The 18700-nt window shown below is 32.5% G+C and overlaps 1 protein-coding gene across 1 annotated transcript; it reads left to right on the forward strand.

Annotated features, from left to right (window-relative positions):
• The first annotated feature begins 9731 nt into the window (after positions 1-9731).
• LOC123891680 lies at positions 9732-15159 on the forward strand. Its single transcript, XM_045941589.1, has 5 exons — positions 9732-11031; positions 11139-11160; positions 11278-11995; positions 12047-13139; positions 13241-15159. Exons 1-5 carry the CDS (start codon positions 9732-9734, stop codon positions 15157-15159), a joined length of 5052 nt encoding a protein of 1683 aa, XP_045797545.1.
• The last annotated feature ends 3541 nt before the right edge of the window (positions 15160-18700 follow it).

Here is an 18700-nt window from a genome sequence, read left to right on the forward strand (position 1 = left end):
TCTTTTCCATACAACATTAATTACCTTTTTTAATATGCGTAAAAGTGTCAAAGCGACATATATTTTGGTACAGAGGGAGTATATTTAAAGTGTGGTGTGATATTTTTTATGTTTAATTATTTGTTTTAACAATACAACTCTATTATTTGATATATATATATATATATATATATATATATATATAGGGGTTTTCTAACTTAGACCCTAGTTTGGTCTAAGTTAGCAAGGTGCACCTTTTCAATTGGACCAAAATACCCATTCTTTTAATTTTTGAAAGAATAGAGCAACAGGGGCATTTCTGTAATTTTACATAAAAAAAACATAACAACACGCGCCCCACCTTCTTAAACAATTAATAGACGTGGATCCAGTGTCGCGCGCGTACGGAAGGACCATGTTTACAGACCGTTGATTTCCATCAGACAGCCAAGATGTGATCTCATTAAGACTGTCTGATCAATCAGACAGCCCAGATCATCCTGATCTATCAGATCATCCTGTCTGCGCCACACTAGATTATAAGCTGGAGAGAGAAAATTTTGCTTTTGAAAAGGCAGCCACGTGTCAGCATATGAATGGGTCTGCGTGATTTTTTCCATTTTATACTTTAAACTCGATTATTTCGTCGTAAATTAATTTTTTATTTTTTATTTTTTATACCAAAATTCATAATTTTTTTTTCTCTACAAATAGAGACTTGGTTCGTTTGATTTGGACACCGAAAAAAAAACGCAATTTTTCACTACTTTAAACTCGATTATATCGTCGTAAATTAATTTTTTATTTTTTATTTTTTATACCAAAATTCATAATTTTTTTTTTCCTACAAATAGAGACTTGATTCGTTTGATTTGGACACAAAAAAAAAACGCAATTTTTCACTACCTTAATCTCATTTTATTGTTTACTAAATACGTTACTTGTGTGTTGTAAACTCAACCAACTCACTGAAACCATTATACCAGGAAAATAGTAGATAATATTCTGGAACTTTTGGTATATTTTATGAAATTTTTGGAGACCTGAAACTATTTTTAGTTAATTAAATGAGATAAAACGGTAATTAAAAACTAATGTTTGCTTCTGAAACCATTTAATTGGTAGAATGGTTGCACATAGTTGTATTCTGAAACCATTTTACTGGTAGAATGGTTTCAATGGGTAATTTATTAATTGTGTTTGCTTCTGAAACCATTTATCTGGTACAATGGTTTCAGAGAGTTGTAATCTGAAACCATTTTGCTGGTAGAATGGTTTCAGTAAGTTGATTATTAGTTATTTGCTTCTGAAACCATTTAGCTTGTAGAATGGTTGCACATAGTTGTATTCTGAAACCATTTTACTGGTAGAATGGTTTCAGTGAATAATTTATTAATTGTGTTTGCTTCTGAAACCATTTATCTGGTACAATGGTTTCAGAGAGTTGTAATCTGAAACCATTTTGCTGGTAGAATGGTTTCAGTAAGTTGATTATTAGTTATTTGCTTCTGAAACCATTTAGCTTGTAGAATGGTTGCACATAGTTGTATTCTGAAACCATTTTACTGGTAGAATGGTTTCAGTGAGTAATTTATTAATTGTGTTTGCTTCTGAAACCATTTATCTGGTACAATGGTTTCAGAGAGTTGTAATCTGAAACCATTTTGCTGGTAGAGTAAGTTGATTATTAGTTATTTGCTTCTGAAACCATTTAGCTTGTAGAATGGTTGCACATAGTTGTATTCTGAAACCATTTTACTGGTAGAATGGTTTCAGTGAGTAATTTATTAATTGTGTTTGCTTCTGAAACCATTTATCTGGTAGAATGGTTTCAGAGAGTTGTAATCTGAAACCATTTTGCTGGTAAAATGGTTTCAGTAAGTTGATTATTAGTTATTTGCTTCTGAAACCATTTAGCTTGTAGAATGGTTTCAGAGATTTGTACTCCGAAACCATTTTTCTGGTAGAATGGTTTCAGTGAGTTGATGTAAGGTAGTGAAAAATGAGATTAAGGTAGTGAAAAATTGGGTTTTTTTTTCTGTGTCCAAATCAAACGAACCAAGTCTCTATTTGTAGAGAAAAAAAAATTATGAATTTTGGTATAAAAAATAAAAAATAAAAAATTAATTTACGACGAAATAATCGAGTTTAAAGTAGTGAAAAATTGCGTTTTTTTTTCGGTGTCCAAATCAAACGAACCAAGTCTCTATTTGTAGAGAAAAAAAATTATGAATTTTGGTATAAAAAATAAAAAATAAAAAATTAATTTACGACGAAATAATCGAGTTTAAAGTATAAAATGGAAAAAAATTAACGCAGCCAATCATATCATGACACGTGGCCTGCTTTTTCAGAATTTTCTCTCTCCGCGTCATCCAGCAAGCAAGACGCGCGTTTGTCGGCACGTGTCCTGGGGGGGGAAAAAGAAGTGGGGGGCGCGTGTACTGTTGCGTAAAATTACAGAAATGCCCCTGTTGCTCTATTCTTCCAAAAAATTAAAAAATGGGTATTTTTGTCCAACTCAAAAGGTGCACCTTGCTAACTTAGACCCAACTGGGTCTAAGTTAGCAGCCCCCATATATATATATAATTATATTTTTTTTAAAAATTATATGGACGTACTCGTACCTTAGTTTTTCTAAAATTGACGTACCCCGTACCGGTACCGTACCCGCACCCGGGCAACATAGATTACAGTATATTTTATGTGTAATTCGAACTCTTGACACTTTATTTATTCATCTTTAAGGTGAAATTCTTGACTATTGGGCTACTTTTAACAAAAAAATGAACGATTGAGATTCAAACGATATGAAATTGTATTTTATTACATTTCAGTGACTTTAATTTTATCATATTATTTGGATGCTGTGAGTAGAGCTGGGTATGCGGCCTAGCCCGCCACGTTTAACCCGCCTCGCATAAGCCTGCATATTAAGCGGGGCGAACAAGCCCGTCAATAAATATAAACGAGTTATAATATTAAGCCCGAGTTTGGTCCGCGTAAGCCCGCGGGTTAAACGGTTAACCCACGAACTATTAAAAAAATTACTTTTTTCAAAAAATAAACAAAATTGGTAAAATATTGATATAATAAAAGCTAAAAAAATATATATTTTTAATAATTTTATGTTATAACTTGTAACTAACAAATAAAAATAAACAAAGTTTGTGATATCATTGAGTTTATGTATCTTCTCTATATAAGGTTTAGATTAAGTTTTTCTATTTTTTTGTTAAGGGGGGTGTATTGAATTGGGATTTCAAAGGACTATTTTAACAAAAAAAGTCTTGAAGATTTTGTGGGATTGTATTGATTTTGTGGGATTTTAAATGACATTTTCAACAATCACGATTTTCAAATCAAGACTTTAAAGAATTGATTACACAGATTTTCTAGATTTTAGAGTACTTTATGAATTTTTATGATTTCAAATGATTCAGTAAATTTGTTTTAAAAAAAGAAACAAAGTTATTGATTTCCTAAAATAACATCCAATATTAATAATAACAATTAATCAATATAACAAAATAAAAATCAATGAATCAAGAAAACAAAACAAATAAAAAATAAAAACATAACAGATGGGAAAAAAAATTACACGTTAAATTGGTACAAAAACAAAAAAAAAAGTTATGTTGAAGAATTTTGAGAGTGGTATATGTGTGATGATTATTGAACAATATAGCAAATCGTTTTTTGTGAGTGATATACGTTGAAGAAATTTTTGATCTAACGCAAGTTATAATTGATTGAAAAGTATATAATCCATTCCACTTGTAAGAGAAGAAACTCGGTAATATTATGTTAGAGGTTTATAATTATTTGTATGGATAATATAGCAAGTTGTAAGAGAAGAACATATTTTGAACTGATGAGTTCCGACGGCAATAGAGAGGTAGGGAGAAAATATTAGCGATTATAAAAAACATGAGATAATCAGGAAACATGAAATAGAAACATGAGGAAAGGTGAAAGAAATTAAAAAAAAAATGAGAATCCATCAAAATCTCATGATATGAGGAAAGACTTTTTGTAGCTCAAAATTCACTAAAAAGTCCATCAAAATCCATTAAAATCCTATTTTTTAAACAATCCATCGAAATTAGAATACTTTTGAATACCACAAGACTTTTTGTAAGTTGTAAAGAGTCTTGATTGAATATCACTAGACTTTTTTAAAGTCTTTTAAAATCCTAATTGAATACCACTAGACTTTTTTAAAGTCTTTTAAAATCCTAATTGAATACCACAGGATTTTGTCATCATAAAAAAGTGTTTTAAAATCCATTGAAATCCTAATTGAATACACCCCCATAAAAATGTTGGACTTTGACATAGACCAAGTTATTTATAAGTGATAAATTTTGTAATTAATTATATATATAAAATAAGACGGGCCACGAGCTAACCCGCAGATTTAACCCGCGGTTTTAGCGATCCAACCCATACTGGCGAAAATATAAACGAACAAAAAAAAAATTGGTCTTAAGCCCGTGCGGGCTGCGGGTTAGACGGGTCGGCCCGCATACCTTGGTTCGTATACCCAGCTCTAGCTGTGAGTTTGTTCTCAGATTCATCCTTTTTAGCTTTAGCGATATTAAATTTATATTTACATTTGATGTACTCTTTTTTTTTTTTTTTTTTTGGTCAGGTAGCCTAGTGGCTTGAAATTCCACCTTTAAAGATGGATAAGTGGAGTGTCCAGGGTTCGAACCCTGGCTCCTGCATATAAAATGCTGATGTCCCAACCAATTGAGCTAAGCTCATGGGGACTACATTTGATGTACTCTATTGGTTATCAGAATGAATGAATATCGTTATTTTTAAAATAAAATAAAAAAATAAATTATGAGATTGATAACTATGAATAATTGCAAGGTTTTATTATAATAAGAAATCCTAGTCAAATGATTTGAGGTTTGGAGATTCATTATGTTAATAAGTAGGAGTTTTTTAATACTATATATTAGAAAGATCAAATACATACTCTCGCTGAGTTTAGGTTAATTGGTAGAAACATCGTATTTTAGAAAGGTCAAACATATGATCGTATATATTTAAGATATTCTTTTTGGTTTCACCACCAGTTTAATCTGGTTCGGGGATCAGTTCTGGCATATATATTTAAGATATTTTGCTATGTATCAACTGTATTGCATCATATTAATAATATTGTCTATAAATATAGATCATATAATTTTGATATATAAACAATTTTAGAAATAATTAGAGCTGTCAAAATGGGTCAGCCCGAATGGTTTGAATTTTATTCGGGATTGGGCCTTAAAATCTTAGCCCAAATTTTATCCTAACTTTTTAGTCCAGTCCGATAAAACCCATTTAAAATAGGAGAAACTTCGGTTGTTTTAAGGAGTTCATTTTCAAAAGATAAATACACTACCTAGAACAGAAAAACATTGGCATGCTAACACACAAAATGCATAAGGATACACTTCTTAACACAGACTCTAAACTCTCGATCGATGTACGAACTCAATTTACATTTCAACAATTTATCATTTTTGTCATTTAATTTCAAGTTCATACGCTACATTGTTGATTCATGAAAAGAAGCTATAAACAAGTTAACAACCAATTCCAGTGAATTTTTTTTTTTTGGTACGTTTGTATGTTTTTTTATTTATAAATTGTTATGAACTATTTCTAAAGAATAGCGAGAATATAGAAGGAGAAGAGAAAGAGAGAAGAGAAAGGAATAGATCATTGTTATTATTCTATTCACAAGTGTGCTTTACATTGTAACAAAGGGGTCTTATTTATAGGACACAATTAGGGGACAAGAAAACCTACACAATAATGGACATTCATTACATATTATTCATAACACTCCCCCTTGAATGTCCATGAACTGCCTCATTAAAAAAGAGTACATCATCATTTCTGTATGAACTGCCTCATTAAAAACCTTACCAGGAAAACCCAGTGGGATAAAACCATGGTTAAGGGAAAAGAGTGCAGTGCATATTTGTGTCTCCCCCTCATAAAGACAATTATATAGAGATGAAAAACCAAATAATCTTCAGTACTAGTTGATCAAAAGCTTTACTTGAAGTTGACTTGTAGAAAGATCTGTCATATCTTCTTTATTATGTTCTTCTCCAAATTAGCAGTGTGTCCGATATTATCTTCATATTGAATTGTTGCATGAACCACCCTTTTGTAATAAAAACAACAAGTTTCTTGTATGTGTTGAATTACAGACCTCGACAAAAATGCCTTCTCAACTTGCTTGATGTAGTACTGAAAACTTCACATGATTGAATGATATTGGTGTTTCTTTAAGGTATAAATATTATGCTTGACTTTGTTCCAATATCTGTGTTAGTTGAATAAAATACCACGACATGTATAACTATATATAGTAAAATATATCAGTGTCCTTAATTGAATTAAGATATGATACTTCAGGACCAATTCAAATTGTTCATCATTTTCTTAATGCATTACACTATCTTTGCTCAGATCAAATGACATCGCAACCATTTTAGTACACAACAGATTTGTCCATGTCAAACTGTTTTAATACTTTTGCTATATAATTTTATTATAAATTTGCGATTCCAAATAAACTTTGCGCATCCAACATATTTCTTTAATCTAAAAATTTCAGAAGCTCTTCAGGAGTTCTGATAATATTTATAGCAAATGATATTTCTCAACAAATATATTAACATTTGATATATGGTACTTCAGGACCAATTAGTAGTTCACTATTGATGAACTTTCAACAATTTCATATAGAATCATGTTTTATATAAGGTTCATGATTCACGAAGCATTCTTCAATTACTTATTTTGTAAGAAAAATAACAATATCTCATAAGCTCTTCAGGAGTCTTAATGATATTTTTATCATCAATATAAGCCTCAGATATAAAAAAAATCATTGTCAAATATAACTAAATCCTTCCGGGATCATTATCAAGTGAGCCAGTCAAATACGTTAAAACACATATTTCACATGAATTGAGTATTTCATATGCTACTCAACTTAATTAATTTTTGAATTCACTTCAAGTGAATATGCTTCTTGAAAATCAATGATAGACATTTATCAATATACTTGAATAAGAACTCAAACTCTAAATATTTTATTTCCATTATTTTTCTCTTGAAAACTTATTCATATCGAATTATTTTCATCTGCAGATGAAATGGACTACGGGTCCAAAAACATTTCGCTTTGCAAAGCTAGTTTAATTTTGTATCAATTGCATCTATCTATTTAGTCAATCATTTTATTGTCTATAATCCTTAATAGACTTTGATTTATGATCCTCATTGTCATTTATCACATATATAGCGCTTTATTATGTGCAAAAATATTGTCAACGTTGACTTCATCTCGGTTTCATCGTATTCCATTCATGACATAATTTATTGAGATCTCTTTATTTTCATAAATTTTAGGTACCTAATAAGTTCTTCTGGAACTGAAAAATCAATTATGTCAAATGCTCTTTTGAGATTTTCATATCCTCACTTAGGTCATCTTTCTTTTTTTAGCTCCTTATCTTATTTGAGAAATTTATCCTTGAAACCGATTTGCTTACCATGCTTCAAGCGTGGTTAAGAATCATTTGCAATATTAGATTGTCCGACAGAGACATTCATTTTTATCAGAGCATTAGCAGCTATTGATTGATTTCATAAACTTTGCAAATGAGTTATCTTTTGAACATTTGGTTCAAGCTATTTTATATGAGGATCAAGATGAGATAATAATAATAATAATAATAATAATTTATTTCAAGTGATTCATTTGAACTTCTGGTTCATATTTTTAGCTGCTTATTCCCTCCCCCTAATATTGAGAAAATTAATTCATCACTTGAAAATTAGCCTTCTGGGCTATAAACAAGTCCCTAATTATTGGCTCAATATAATTTATAAGGGATGAAGAGTTATATCAAATATATTTTCCCAATATTCTTTTACGACCCATTTAAATGCATTATATTGGAGCAATTGAGACGTACCCAACACATCCAAAAATGTTCATATATGGGAAATTAGGTTTATAAACCAAAATTCAAATAAATTAGGGGAGAACTTATGTATATAATAATTTGTTGGCATGATGCTATTCAATATCTCAACATACATGTTTGAGTGTTCCCAACTATAACTTAAAATGGATCTTCAGGTCCATTTTTTTTTTTTTTGTACGAACATATTTCACAAGATGTTCGGTATAAATTTCAATTAACATGTGATATTTATCAAATACTTTCTAGAATAATATATATAAAATGATCTCTTAAAAATAATCTCACAAACTTCTGGTTGTGAGTTTATAACAAACATACATGTGACCATTTGGTTGATGCATCAATTCAAATTTTAGAAATCTAATCGGTCCACATGATCGGTGTATTGATTTACAAATATCACCTTATATATATTCTAAAAAATAAAAGATGCTCATTTACTTAATTTATCAACTTCCTTCGGGAACTAGTAACACATAAAAATTATTAGATTGAAGAAACTTCAGGCCCTTCAATTCATATAAAATTATTTTATATTTCACATCATAATAGATTCGGGATGACCCATCCGATCTTGTCAATTACAAACTTAATATGATTTAAATTGTAAACGTCTGGTTTACTTAAACATGTGCTTAAGTTGCACTAATATGATAAGTACACCACAAACTAGAGACAAAAGTTGATAATATGTCTCGTAATATAGAGATAAAATATCTCCGTCGTTTCTTGTTTCAATATGATATTCATTTATGTGAATATCCTTTGGTAACAAATTTCTTTAAGACTTAAAATATAAAATACATTAGCAAATTGCAACTTTGTTTCTCGATATAACAATGCATTGACTCTTCTGGAGCCTTCAATAATTTTCGTACTACCAAATATAAAATTTAATTTTTCATGAATAGTAGTATTTATGAATATTTTCAAGCTAAACAAATATGTTTCTACAAAAAAATCTTTTCGGTGGAACACAATAAAAAAAATAGTAATAATTTATTTGTATGAGAATTAAAAGAGTAAAAAATAAAGTATAACAGAATAATGTTTACGTGGATTTCGGTAGAATTATAAATTAAAATATAGTAACAATTAAAAGATTTTAAAATTAAAATCAATCAATTGATTTAAATATGTAACCGAATAACTAAAATCAGTTTATGTTGAGTGTAAAGAAAATTTGGAACTTAATAAACAGAGGATGTCTCTGCCGCCGCGTATCTAAGCCTCCGCTGCTTTTCTACCGTCCAGCCACCAAGATCACCGCCGTTCCAGTTGGTGTTCCGAGTCTTTAACTTTGGACGGTTGATTGAACGGTTGCATAGACAGAGATTTTGAAGGTGGCGATGTATTAACAGAGGAAGAGGGTTTGCGATGTCTTTGCCGTAACGGGTTCTTTAGCCATCGCCGCTCTTATTCCGTCCAGCCACCACGATCTCCGCCGCTTGTTCTGGTACTGTCGGTTCTTAATTTTCGTTTGTCGATCTCTGATTCTTAGCTTCAAGTTTTCTGGCTGCGTTCTTCTTCTGTTATTGCGAATCAATTGGGGGTTGTTTTCTGGCTGCGTTCTTCTTCTGTTATTGCGAATCAATTGGGGGTTTTTCTTTGTTCTGTAATTGTGTTAGAGAATCAATCGTGTCAAGGCTCTCTAGGTTTTCCTGGATTGAGCTTTGCAAAGATTGGTCAATTTCTCTTCACGCTTGTAACAGAGTGTGACTCCTGACTGTGTATTAATGGCTGCCAGCATCTATCATCGTTCCAGGGATCTTCCTTGGTCAATTCTTGCTGCCAATGTGTCCTCTGATCGTCCCCATGACACTGCTTTGCCGGCTCCTGTTCTTTCGCCTCAACGGAAATCGTTCGCTCAAGCTCTACAGAATGTTTGTGACGTTCCGGTAGGTAACTTCCCTAAACCGTGCTTAAAAGGAAAGAGATTATCTATTAAAATACCAGAGGATTCTTACAAAGCGGGTTTGGATAGATGCAAGAACAATCTCCATGGCCGTTTGATCATGGCTAAGGGAGATAAGCCTTTGCGTTTACATGAAATTCGCGAGAAGCTCATCAAAGCCTGGGCTCCGGTAAATAAATGGCAAATCACTCCGTTGGGGAAGGGCTTTTATGAGTTCTATTTTCAAAATTGTGAAGATCTCAATCGGGTTTGGAGCATCGGAACATGGAATCTTAAACCTGGTTTGTTACGTCTGTCTGCTTGGTCCAATGACTTCAAACCTGAAAACTTGAAGGTTACTAATGCTCAAATTTGGATTCGTATTTATGGTCTGCCACAAGAGTATTGGATGCCTACGACTCTTTTTTCCATTGCATCTGGAATAGGTACACCTCTTTCTTTGGATGAAGCAACTAAACAGCGCACCATGGGTCACTTTGCGCGCATTTTGGTTGATGTTAATCTTGCTGAGGAGCTGCATTATCGTATTCTTGTAGAAAGGGAAGGCTATGCCTTCTTTGTTGACATATATTATGAAAACTTGCCATATTTTTGTGAACACTGTTGCTGCATTGGCCATTCAATTGGCAAGTGCAGAAAAGTTAACAGCAGGGCAACAGACCAAAAGAAAAGTGTGGAGAAGGTTATTCCTAACAAACCTAATCCAAAATTTGTCCCAAAGCAGAAAAATAAGAACAATGAACCTGTCCAGGACAATGAGAAAATAAATGAAGAAGTCTCTGATTATGAATCTTTACATCCCGAATCTGATCAAGAGAATGCGGAAGTGGTGAAAGACACTTTTGAAGAACCTATTATGAATAAGGAGATGCGTGCAGATAATGGAAATCATGCTGACATGATTGTGGAGGATGCAGAAAATGACAAAAATGTGGGTGTCACTGTGGATCATGCACAACATCATGAAATTCCGAATCCTCGGATAGTAGAGCAAACAAGTGATATTCCAGTTGTTCATGAGAGAGACCGCCACTTAGAAAAGAATCCATCATCATGGGCAGATGAAGTTGACGATTCACATGATGAAGGAGGGGAATTCACTGTTGTGACCTCAAAGAAAGGTAGGGGTAAAAATAAAAAATATACTCCTAAACCTGACTTACACACCCGGTCTAGGACGGGTAGCCAACTTAATTCTTTATGAAGATTCTCTATTGGAATGCCAGAGGCATTGGAAACCTTGACACAAGGTTAGTTTTAAAAAATTTATGCTTAAAGCATAAACCGAATATTATTTTTATATCTGAACCTATGATATCTTTTGCTCAATTTCATGGTGATTTTTTGAGACCTCTCAATCTTAAAAGATTTGCTCTCAACTTCAGAAGACACGGTATTCCTAATCTTTGGGGGTTTTGTGACTTCAATATTGATCCCTTGGTGCTCCAGTTGTCAGAACAACACGTGGCTTTCTCTCTTACTTTTGATCAACAAACATGTTATATTGCTGCAATCTATGCTAGTACCTCCCATGTGAATAGGAGAAAACTATGGTTGGAGCTTAATTCCCTTCAATCTCGTTTTGTTGGCCCTTGGTGCATGATCGGTGATTTTAATGCTGTTTTAGGTGCTCATGAAAAATATGGCAGATGTCTACCTAATAAAACTTCTTGTGATGAATTCTCTAATTGGACCAATTCTAATCATCTTATTCATCTTGATACTCTCGGTAACCAGTTCACTTGGGCCAATGCTAGGAGAGGTCCTGCTTACTCTGCTCTTCGTTTGGATAGAGTTATTTGCAACTCTTTGTGGATTGACACTTGGAATTTTGTCTCTTGTTGTACTCTTCCTAAGGTTCAATCTGATCATCACCCTCTTCTTTTTAATTTTGATTCTGATGTTCAAACTTTTCCATCTTCATTTAAGTTTCAAAGTATGTGGATGTCTCATGATGATTGTAAGCGTGTTATATCTGAGCATTGGAAAAAAGATGTTGTTGGTTGTCCAATGTTTATTTTGCAAGCAAAATTGAAATCTTTGAAACCTATTCTTAAATCTTGGAATAAAGATGTTTTTGGTGATGTGAACACCAAAGTGTCTAATTCTGTTGCTAAGGTTGATTCTATTCAATAGATTATTAATGATTCTGGTTACACGGATGCTTTAGGTGATGAAGAAAAACTTGCTCAGATTAATCTGAATGATGCTTTAAGAGTGCAGGAACATTTTTGGAGAGATAAGTCTAGGTCCAAGTGGTTTGTTGAGGGTGATAGAAACACTGGTTATTTTCATAAGCTCGCTAAAATAAGGCATATATCCAATAGAATGATTAGACTCAAGGCAGGGGATAATTACATTGAGGACATTAATGATATTGAACATCATGTGTTAAATTTTTACAAAGAATTATTTGCTAGTAACAATAATTGTGCTCCTACTAATATTATTGAGCGCACTATACCTCATCTTATTACTGTTGCAGATAATGATATGATGACCAAAATTCCTTCTTTTGAAGAAGTTAAGCAAGCTGTTTTTAATATGGATGGTTCTTCTTCACCCGGCCCTGATGGTTTTGGGGGATGTTTTTTTCAAAATTATTGGGATATTGTTGGCAGTGATGTTGTGGCCTCGGTCACTCAATTCTTCAGTCAAGGTTGGATTTTACCCAATCTGAATTCAAGTCATGTGGCTCTTGTTCCTAAGTTTCCAGGTGCTGATACTATTGAAAATTTTAGACCAATCGCGGTGGCAAATTTTCAATTCAAAATTATTACAAAAATTTTGGCTGACAGACTTGCGGTGATTGCTCCTAAAATTGTTTCAGAACATCAAAGAGGGTTTGTACAAGGAAGACATATTTATGAATGCATTTATATAGCCTCCGAGGCCATTGACATGTTGGACAAAAAATCTTTCGGTGGTAATATGGCTATGAAAATAGACATTAAAAAAGCTTTTGATACTTTAGATTGGAATTTCCTTCTCAAAGTCCTACAGGCTTTTGGCTTTAATCATAAATTCTGTTCTTGGATTTCCACTATTCTTCATTCTGCAAAATTGTCTCTTTTGGTGAATGGTAAAACTGTTGGCTTTTTCGGCTGTTCTAGAGGAGTCAGACAAGGGGACCCCTTATCCCCTCTTCTCTTTTGTATTGCAGAAGAAGTGTTGAACAGACAACTTTCTCTTCTTGTGGATGATAACAAGTTAAGTTGCATTACTTCAGGTAGAACCATTCTTCCTAGCCATTCTTTTTTTGCTGATGACTTGATGATTTTTTGTAAAGCTACTAAAAAAATGCTAGAAACATTCATGATTTGTTGGAAGAATATGGGGCTAACTCGGGCCAGAGGGTTAGTCCTCATAAGAGCAAACTTTATGGAGGCTTTATTAGTCCAACCAGATTAAATACTTTGTCCAATACTCTTGGATTTTCTTTGGGTTCATTACCTTTTGACTATCTTGGAGTTCCTATCTTTAAAGGGAAGCCTAAAAAAATTCATCTTCAGGCTTTAGCAGATAGAGTAAAATCTAAATTTGCTTCTTGGAAGGGTCATTCTTTGTCAATGATGGGAAGAGTTCAACTTGTTAATTCTGTGATTCATGGCATGTTGACTTATAGCTTCAAGGTCTATTCCTGGCCTAAAGGTTTGATTAAGCAGATGAATCGTTGTATTAGAAATTTTATTTGGTCTGGTAGTGTAGATAAGAAGAAATTGGTCACTCTATCTTGGGACAAAGTTTGTACTCCTACTTCAGCTGGTGGTCTTGGGTTGAGAAAACTAAATGACATAAACAAAGCTGGTTGTCTTAAACTTTGTTGGGACATGATTAAATCTGACAAGCAATGGGCTACCACTCTTAAAAGCAGATTTTTTCGTAATTCTAGCCCCATCAATCATGCGATTTCATCTTCTATTTGGTCAAGTTTGAAAAATGTTTTACATTTGGTTAGTGATCATAGTATTTGGCAAATTGGTAATGGCTTATCTACTTCATTTTGGAATGATAATTGGCTTGGTTACAAATTAAAAGACTTAATTTTGGAGCCACTTCCTAATCCTATTTCTCATCTGGTGAATGCCAAAGTTGCGGAAGTCGTTCATAATCAAGTTTGGGCTTTACCTGAAATTTTTAAACAACAATTTCCTGCCATTACTTGCGATATTCATGCTCTTTCTCTCCCATCCACACCGGAACCAGACGAATTAGTTTGGGAAGATTCTATCTCTGGAGAATTGACTTTTAAAGTTGCATATTCTTGTGGTATGCAGCCCCTTCAATGTGTAGGTTGGACCAAGTTCATCTGGAAACTTTTTATTCCTCCTTCTAGATCTTTAGTTGCTTGGAGAATTATGCACCATGTTATTGCCACAGATGATAACTTGATCAAAAGAGGCATCACGATTGTTTCTTGTTGCAGTCTTTGTGGCAGTAGTTACGAAACTGTTACTCATTTGTTCTTGCGCTGCCCCTTTATAATGCAGTATTGGAACTGGTTATCTTCTTTGCTAGGCATGCCTCTTGATCTCTCAAATTTTGATTCCCTTCTTGGCATGTGTAACAAAGGTTGGAGTCCTCAATTACATGATCTCATTATTGCAGCCATTGTCAATATTTTGTGGAAGGTTTGGAAATGCAGGAGCAATGTCAGGTTTAATGATATCTCTCCATATTTTTCTCGTGATCTGATCTATGTGAAAAGTCTTATTCATCAAGCAGCTCATTATTCCAAAGGTCACATGTACTCATCTATAAAAGAATTTTCTATCCTCAAGCATTTTGGTGTTGATTGTCATCCTCCCCCTCCGCCATCTATTAAACAAGTCAATTGGATCATGCCTCCTAGTTTTTGGGTGAAGTGCAATACTGATGGAGCCTCTAGAGGTTCTTCAGGTTTATCTTCTTGTGGTGGCATCTTTAGAGACCATCTTGATACCTTTTTAGGTGCATTTTCAGCTAACATTGGTGTTGCAACCTCTCTTTATGCTGAAATTTGCGCTGCCATTTATGCTATTGAATTTGCTTCTGCTAAAGGATGGACCCGTCTTTGGCTTGAATGTGACTCTATCCTCTTAGTTCAACCTTTCACTAATGTGAATGTGGTTCCTTGGAAGCTGAAGGTTAAATGGAAAAATTGTCTTCATCTCGTTAGAAATTTTCGTTTTAGATTTTCTCATATTTATAGAGAAGGAAATACTTGTGCAGACAGATTAGCTAATGCGGGTTTTTTGTTGATGGGTTAGTCTGGTGGGACCAATTACCAAGTTGCTCTAGAGAAAGTTTCTTTAGAGATAGAGTTGGTTTGTCTAATTATCGTTTTCGCTAATCTTGTTTTGGTGGGTTTGGTTTATGCCCCCCCACCCTTTCTTTTGTTTTTCATTTTAATAATACTTTTGGTGAGATGGTAGAGGAGTGGTAGTGCATTGAGGTGCCAACATAGTTGGGATGTCGATGACTTACTATGATGCCATGCTCTCCATTTTTGCAAAAAAAAAAAAAAAAAAAAATCAGTTTATGTTTACAAAGAATAATTTGAGTTTAATCATTATTATGAGAGGAAAAAAAAAACGTATGAACCATGCATTCAATCATGAGTTTAATATATCAATAACATCCATCCAATGTATGTACAACAATGGATATACAAAATATTTTTGAACTTATTTTTTTCAAAGTTGCTACTTCAAGACATAAATAATTCTTCAATTGTAAATAATTCCTTTAATTTTGGTCCATCTTATACGAAGATCAAATATATCATATAGATGGTAATCATGTTGTAAAATTTTATAAGTTCTTCAACAAATCTCTTTTTAGAATGGCCGGAGAAATTCACAATTTTTTTCATTAACAATAGCTAAGAAAATCCATATTCTTTGAGTAATTCATCTAAGATGCGCCAATATTAAAGCTTTAGTTCTTCAAGAACTATATCACAAGTGACCTTCATATAATGATCACAATGATCTTCATAATTTCTTCAAGAAAATTTCATTCTTTGAGCAATCATTCAAAGATGCTTCAATATTAAGGTTTTCCCTTTTTCTTCTTTAATTAGTTCTTCGGGAACTAGCTAATATCACATATATTTTCATTAGTTTTGCTAATTTGTCCACTTTTCCTTTTTTTTCTCTTTCAATTCTAGCGAGAAGCCGAGCTTTTAAAATTAACACGGCCATGACTATTACCTCAACGATGGCCACAATTTTGTCCATGGTAATCGTGTGTTGCTACATTCACTTCCGGGAATGGAGTAACATCAATGGGTTGGACTTCATTCACTTCTGGGAATGATTTTTCATTCATTTTTCATTGATATATACTATCATCAAATAATAAAATTAAGCAAATACTTAGATAAGCATAATAAACATAGTCAAATAAAAAAAATTAATTCCAATTATTTTTTTTATTAATACTAATGTAATGTAACGTACTGAAAATTTATAATGCAAATTAAATAGTAACTTAATAATAATTATAATGTAACCTATGTTATGAATAAGATTAATTAGTAACTTATTGAAAAAATAAAAAATAAATTGGCATATAACGTATTGATAACAAAATTGGCATATGATATACATTTTTTATGTTTTGTACAATATAGAAATAAATAAATAAATCCATTGAAAATTGTAAATTGCCAAAATTTTATAAAAATTGGTAAAACTATCCTTTAGGGATGCATATGTATATTGAATTCTTCTGAAATTCTTAAGAAATGATTTGATTTTTCTTTTAAGTTCTTCAGGAACTATATAATATCGTTATAATGTAAGAATAATCCTTTATGCAATCCTCATAAGAATAATCCATATTCTTCGTTATATTATAATATATCTAATTGTACAATCCTTCATAGATGTATCCATAATGAATTCTTCAAGAATTCGTGGAATATAATTGGTTTTTAAATTGTTCAAGAACTATATAACAGATCAAATCAGTTATTTATCCAATCCTTCAAGGATTGATGTTCATTTTACTTATATCTATGAATCTTCAGGATTCATATTTTAAAAGATATTTTACGGTACTTTTAGAAGCGTATGCTTATGAATCTTCAGGATTCATATTTTAAAAGATATTTTACGGTACTTTTAGAAGCGTATGCTTATGAATCTTCAGGATTCATATTTTTTAAATTTCAAAATTTCACCACGATACTTCTGGATCGTAGGTTTGTGAATCAATATAAAAAAAAATGAGAAGAACAAAATGATCTGAAAAAATAGAATAAAAAAAAAATTTCATATATAAAATAAAATTGTCACTTCCCATTGTTGTTATACCTTTCTTGAAAGAGGAGAGACTATCGTGCTGATAACGTGTTATGAACTATTTATAAAGAATAGCGAGAATATAGAAGGAGAAGAGAAAGAGAGAAGAGAAAGGAATAGACCATTGTTATTATTCTATTCACAAGTGTGCTTTACATTGTAACAAAGGGGTCTTATTTATAGGACACAATTAGGGGACAAGAAAACCTACACAATAATGGACATTCATTACATATTATTCATAACATAAATAAAGATACTAGTATTTTTTGGTAGATTAAAAGAAGACTTTTTAATTATTTTTTTGGTAAATTCAAAGAAGTATTTTATTTTTAGATAGGAGTATTTTGGTCACTTAATAAATCTATTAGTTAAGTCTCCTTCTTCTTCTTCCTTGAATGGTGAGGGAGTGATTTCAGGTCTTTTTGGCCTAAAATCACCCCTCTGCATTTTATTTTCCTCCCGTTTAATCTAAATAAGTGATTTTCACATAACCAAGTTTTTTAGTTTTTTCTTTTGTTGTGATTTTAGTCGTCTAAATGCGTCTAAATGCGGCAGTGTGTTGGTCGTTGTCCGATTGGTGCGGCGCTTTGGATTATCCTTCGTGTTACGGTGTTTGTGTAGTTCATATTGAAATATCAACTTCAATCAATTGCAGATTCAATCAATGATTTGGACGTCAGCGTTGCAGATCCGGAAGCATGGACATTTCAGTGACTTTAATTTTATCATATTACATGTAGGCATTTTGTTGTTGTATGCTATTAACTTGGATGTTGTGAGTTTGTTCGCAGATTCATCCTTTTCGTTTTTAGCGAAGTTGAATTTGTATTTACAATATGATGTATTCTATCAATTATTGGAATGAATGAACATCTTATTTTTAGTCAATAAATAAATAAATAAATCTATTAGTTTATTTTCTTCCACCTTCATTTATATCAAACACCTCAAAAATCATCTCAATTTTTACCAACTTTTCTATTACGTAATTTCTTTCCTCTCGCTTTTTTTATCCAAACAAAGCCTTACATTTGACAATTCAGCAAAATGAAGATCTTTCGGGTGAAAGCAGAATGTCCTACACTTGAAAATATATCCCATGACATTGTAGCGCGAACTACACGCTTCAATTCAATCATTTTCGGTTATTAGATAAATCCAAGCATCAATATCTTGCCATGTGGCATGCATGTTCCATCTGACTTTATTAGAATGAGAAAAACAGAAAAATGCATCGCATCAGGTTAACCTAAAAAATCAAAACACTGCATTGAATTGTCACCAAGCTTGTCGCCTCCGTCCAACACCGTCTAATCGGGAAGCCAAGAAGCATTCTTGATGATCTTGCCGAGTGTAGGAATGACAATATGATTCATACGAAAATCGGCTTCTGACAAAATTATTCCCGAGTTAAGAACGAGTTGTGACTCGATGATGCTGTGAAGTCTGATATCTTTTGAACATACAGATTCCGAGCATAAATGGAGAGTGAGCTGAC

This window comes from Trifolium pratense, linkage group LG6 (assembly GCF_020283565.1).
Source record: "Trifolium pratense cultivar HEN17-A07 linkage group LG6, ARS_RC_1.1, whole genome shotgun sequence".
NCBI lineage: Eukaryota > Viridiplantae > Streptophyta > Magnoliopsida > Fabales > Fabaceae > Trifolium > Trifolium pratense.